The 3426-nt window shown below is 62.1% G+C and overlaps 1 protein-coding gene across 1 annotated transcript in view; it reads left to right on the forward strand.

The window, feature by feature from the left end:
* SEZ6 (seizure related 6 homolog (mouse)) overlaps positions 1 to 3426 on the forward strand; it is a gene marked incomplete at its 3' end in the record, with an annotated part of 10021 nt that overhangs the window by 3997 nt on the left and 2598 nt on the right. The window contains exons 2-3 of the mRNA XM_010193044.1: positions 2028 to 2588; positions 2660 to 2793. Of these exons, the coding sequence (XP_010191346.1) occupies positions 2028 to 2588; positions 2660 to 2793 (695 nt within the window). The remainder of the gene's footprint in view (positions 1 to 2027; positions 2589 to 2659; positions 2794 to 3426) is intronic.

Raw genomic sequence — 3426 nt, forward strand, 5'->3', positions numbered from 1 at the left:
GGAAAAGCCGATGTGAGGGATTAGGACCCAGTGCTGGCTGCAGCTGTGGGCGGGTGCCATGCATGCCGAAGGGTCGCGGCGATCACCTGGCTTTTGGGGGCTTGAAGGCTGCTTTGCAAGGGTCTGTGCCCACCCTGAACGGGTCCCTGCTGGATGCCGGGGTCTTGTGTCACCAGCTCAAGGGGACGTGGGAGGGACACAGCTGTGGTACAGTCACTGGGGATAAGCTGCTTAGAGACATCTGTGGAGGCGGATGCTCTAATTCTGTGGTGCTCGAGGGGAGTGGGTGGCAACATCTGGGCACAGGTGGCAACATCTGGGCACCTGCTGCCTTCCCACGATACTCTGAGCATCTTGCATCCCTCAACAGCCAATAGCATCCCCAGTGCTGAGCATCCCCTGGTGCCAGGAGCATCCCGTGGTACCCAGAGCATCCCACAGAGCCCAGGGCAGCACCTCCTGCCCAGGCGCTGCGCAGCCCAGGGTACCACAGCACCTGGATGGGACCCACTATAGAGCCTTGCTGTGGGGTCTGGCCTCACCCAGCAGCCCCAGTGGGGACCACCATGCTACCCAGCACCCCGGGCAGCTGAAACTGTGGGCAGAGGTTGCAGGGGGCTGGGGTGGGCGCCTCTTCGCTACGTGGGGTGGCCACAGTGGTGCAGGGCCCATCCACGAGCAGTAATCTGCTATTAAAGCCTAAAAGAGATTTTTGGCGCCCTTCAATATAAACTCATTAACTTTTATGTTCTAATAAATGGATCCTATTAAAAAATAATTTTGGCCTTGCTGGGGGGCAAGGGAACCTTTCGGAGCCAGTGCAGCCGGGCGTTCATCTCCTTGCCATGCTGCCATGCCCAGGGCAGCATCACTGTCCTGGGGTGGTGGGGACACGGAGCGGGTGGTGGGGTGGTGGGGATGCCCATCAGCATCCAGCAACTCCCCCCGCCCCTCTCTCCCAAGCTAATGTCTCTTAATAGTCCCTTAAAAGTGGCAGTCGCAGAGTAATTAATCTTCGCGGGGCCCTGCCCTGCTACAGATCAGTATAATTACCCAGTAATTGGCAGTATCGTGTCATCAGCGCCCGTGCACGGCGGCGAGACGTGCCCACACACTGGCGCGGCCTTGCACCGGGCCACTGAGGGATGCTGGGTGCTGCTGTGGCATCCCTCTTGCCATGGCACGATGGTGCTGGGGTGCTGTGCCCCCCAGGAGAGGGGACCATGCAGTGCTGGATCCGGATCTGGCAGGGATTGTTGCTGGGTGGCTCATTAGGGCTGATTAGATTTTGTTGTTGTTGCTATAACAGCTGCAAATGTCTGGGCTGGGGATTTGCTTAGGGGCTGATGCACAGGAGAGTCGGAGGTCTGTGGGGAGGGAGTCCCTGTGGTGGCTGGCAGGTGGATGGAGACAAGCTGAGCTCTCACGGACTCATTGCACTTGTGGTCTGCAGCATGGGCTCAGGGATTCAAGCTCTGGTGGCATCCTCAGTGCAGCCGATCATGGCAATCACCTGGGGATGGGGATCCTAGGGGACCCTCGGCACAGGATGGCCACCTCCATGGAGAGGGACAAGCTGTGACCAGGGACACCCAACCCCAGGGCTGTCCCCACTTGAGCTGGGTCTCAGGAGGGGTGGGCACCCTCAACAAGCTGCAGCTGTGTGTTAATTAGCCAGAGCTTAATTGCCTGGGCTATCCCAGTGAGGTGTGGCAGGGCCTGGTGCTGCATCAGTCCACGTTCAAGGGTTGGTCTCTGGTGCAGCCGTGGCTCCAGGTGCCACATTGGTCCCTGGTGCAGTACTGGACTGCGATGAAGCATCAGTTCCTGATGCAGCACCGGCCTCCAATGCCACACCAGTCCCCAGTGCCACACCAGTCCTCGGTGCAGCATTGGTGCCTGGTGCAGGATCCATTCATGGTGCATCCCTGGTCCAGAATGAAGCATCGGTCCCTGGTGCAGCATCAGTCCATGATGCACCATCGGTCCGTCTGTCCCCAGCACCCCACACTCTCTCCTCCCCCCAGGCTTCAACGGGCTGGTGAGGAAGGCCGGGGAGAGTGCAGAGGTCGAAGGGGAGCCAACGGCGCTGCCGACGCCGGAGGAGCGGGAAGCAGAGGCTCACTTTGTGAGCACAGCGCCCACGCTGAAGCTCCTCAACCACCACCCGCTGCTGGAGGACCTGCTGCATGAAGCCTTCCTGAAGAAGGACTACCTGGGCCAGGCGCCATTCCTGCCCGCTGGCCCCGGCCCTCTCCTGCCTGCCGGAGCCCTTCAGCCAGACCCTGAGCCCCCACCGCGGACCCCTGCCCTGCCCAGGGTCGCTTTCCCCACTGATCCTCTGACCACGCCGGCTGGGCAGCCAGGGCCATGGGGGGAGGCATGGGGGGCTGTGCCAGGTGTCGACCCCTCATGGTCCCCCGGTGGGGTGTCAGAGTCAGGCCCTACCACCCCCAGTCAGGCACCCACCACCCCCAGCACATCTCTGGGACCCCACACTGGGGCCACCGGAGTCCCTGGGGATGAGGAGGGGACCACCACCACCTCCACCATCACCACCACCACTGTCACCACGCTGCAGGGGCCAGGTGAGTGCTGGGGGGATGCTGGGGGGAGCTGGGGTGACGCAGGGCTGAGCCAGGGTCTTCTCTGTCACCAGCTCCCTGCAACCGGACGCTGGCGGGCCCTGAGGGTTGGTTGGTGTCCCCGGAGCCAGTTGGTGTCCCCTACGATGGCAGCCTGGACTGCACCTACACCATCTCCGTCTACCCTGGCTACGGCGTAGAGCTCAAGGTGAGCTGGGAGCTGCTGGTGGGAGGGGATGGTAAATGCCTACTGGTGAGTGTGGCCCGTCCCTGTTCCACACCACAGCTGCGTGGCCACGCACAACGTGGCAAATGGGTAGTCCTGTCCTCGTCCGTGTTCCCAAACCAGGACATGCTCAGGGCATCGCTCAGCCTTGGGCCCCAGGGCACGGCTGGTGGGAACGTGGTGCCCACCGGCCACTCATCACGGAAGAAGCGATGCGGGATTTAATTACCACAGCACTGATGGAGAAGGCGTAGGCGATGCCGGCGGGTGTGATGCCATGGTGCGGAGCCAGGAAAACGCAGTGCCCATCTGCCAGGAACAGAGGCTGGTGGCGGCTCCCCCTGTACCGATACCACGTGTCGCTCCCGGCGGTGGCACGTGGCCGCACGTCCCCACCCCGGCCCAGGGCTTGAGTTGCTGCTGGGCAGCACTGTCACTCGCTGAAAGCTGGCACTGAGCTGGAGACAGCAACTCCACAGTCAGCTCCAGCTCCTCCAGCACTGCTGCTCATCGCTGCTTAATTAACATCATTAATAGCAAATTGCTCCGGAGGGCTGGAGTGCACGCCTGGTTGTCAGTGGGGCTGTCGGTGCGGGCTCGGCTGGGCCGCGGGGC

This window comes from Mesitornis unicolor, unplaced genomic scaffold (genome assembly GCF_000695765.1).
Source record: "Mesitornis unicolor isolate BGI_N332 unplaced genomic scaffold, ASM69576v1 scaffold34949, whole genome shotgun sequence".
In the NCBI taxonomy this organism is placed as follows: domain Eukaryota; kingdom Metazoa; phylum Chordata; class Aves; order Mesitornithiformes; family Mesitornithidae; genus Mesitornis; species Mesitornis unicolor.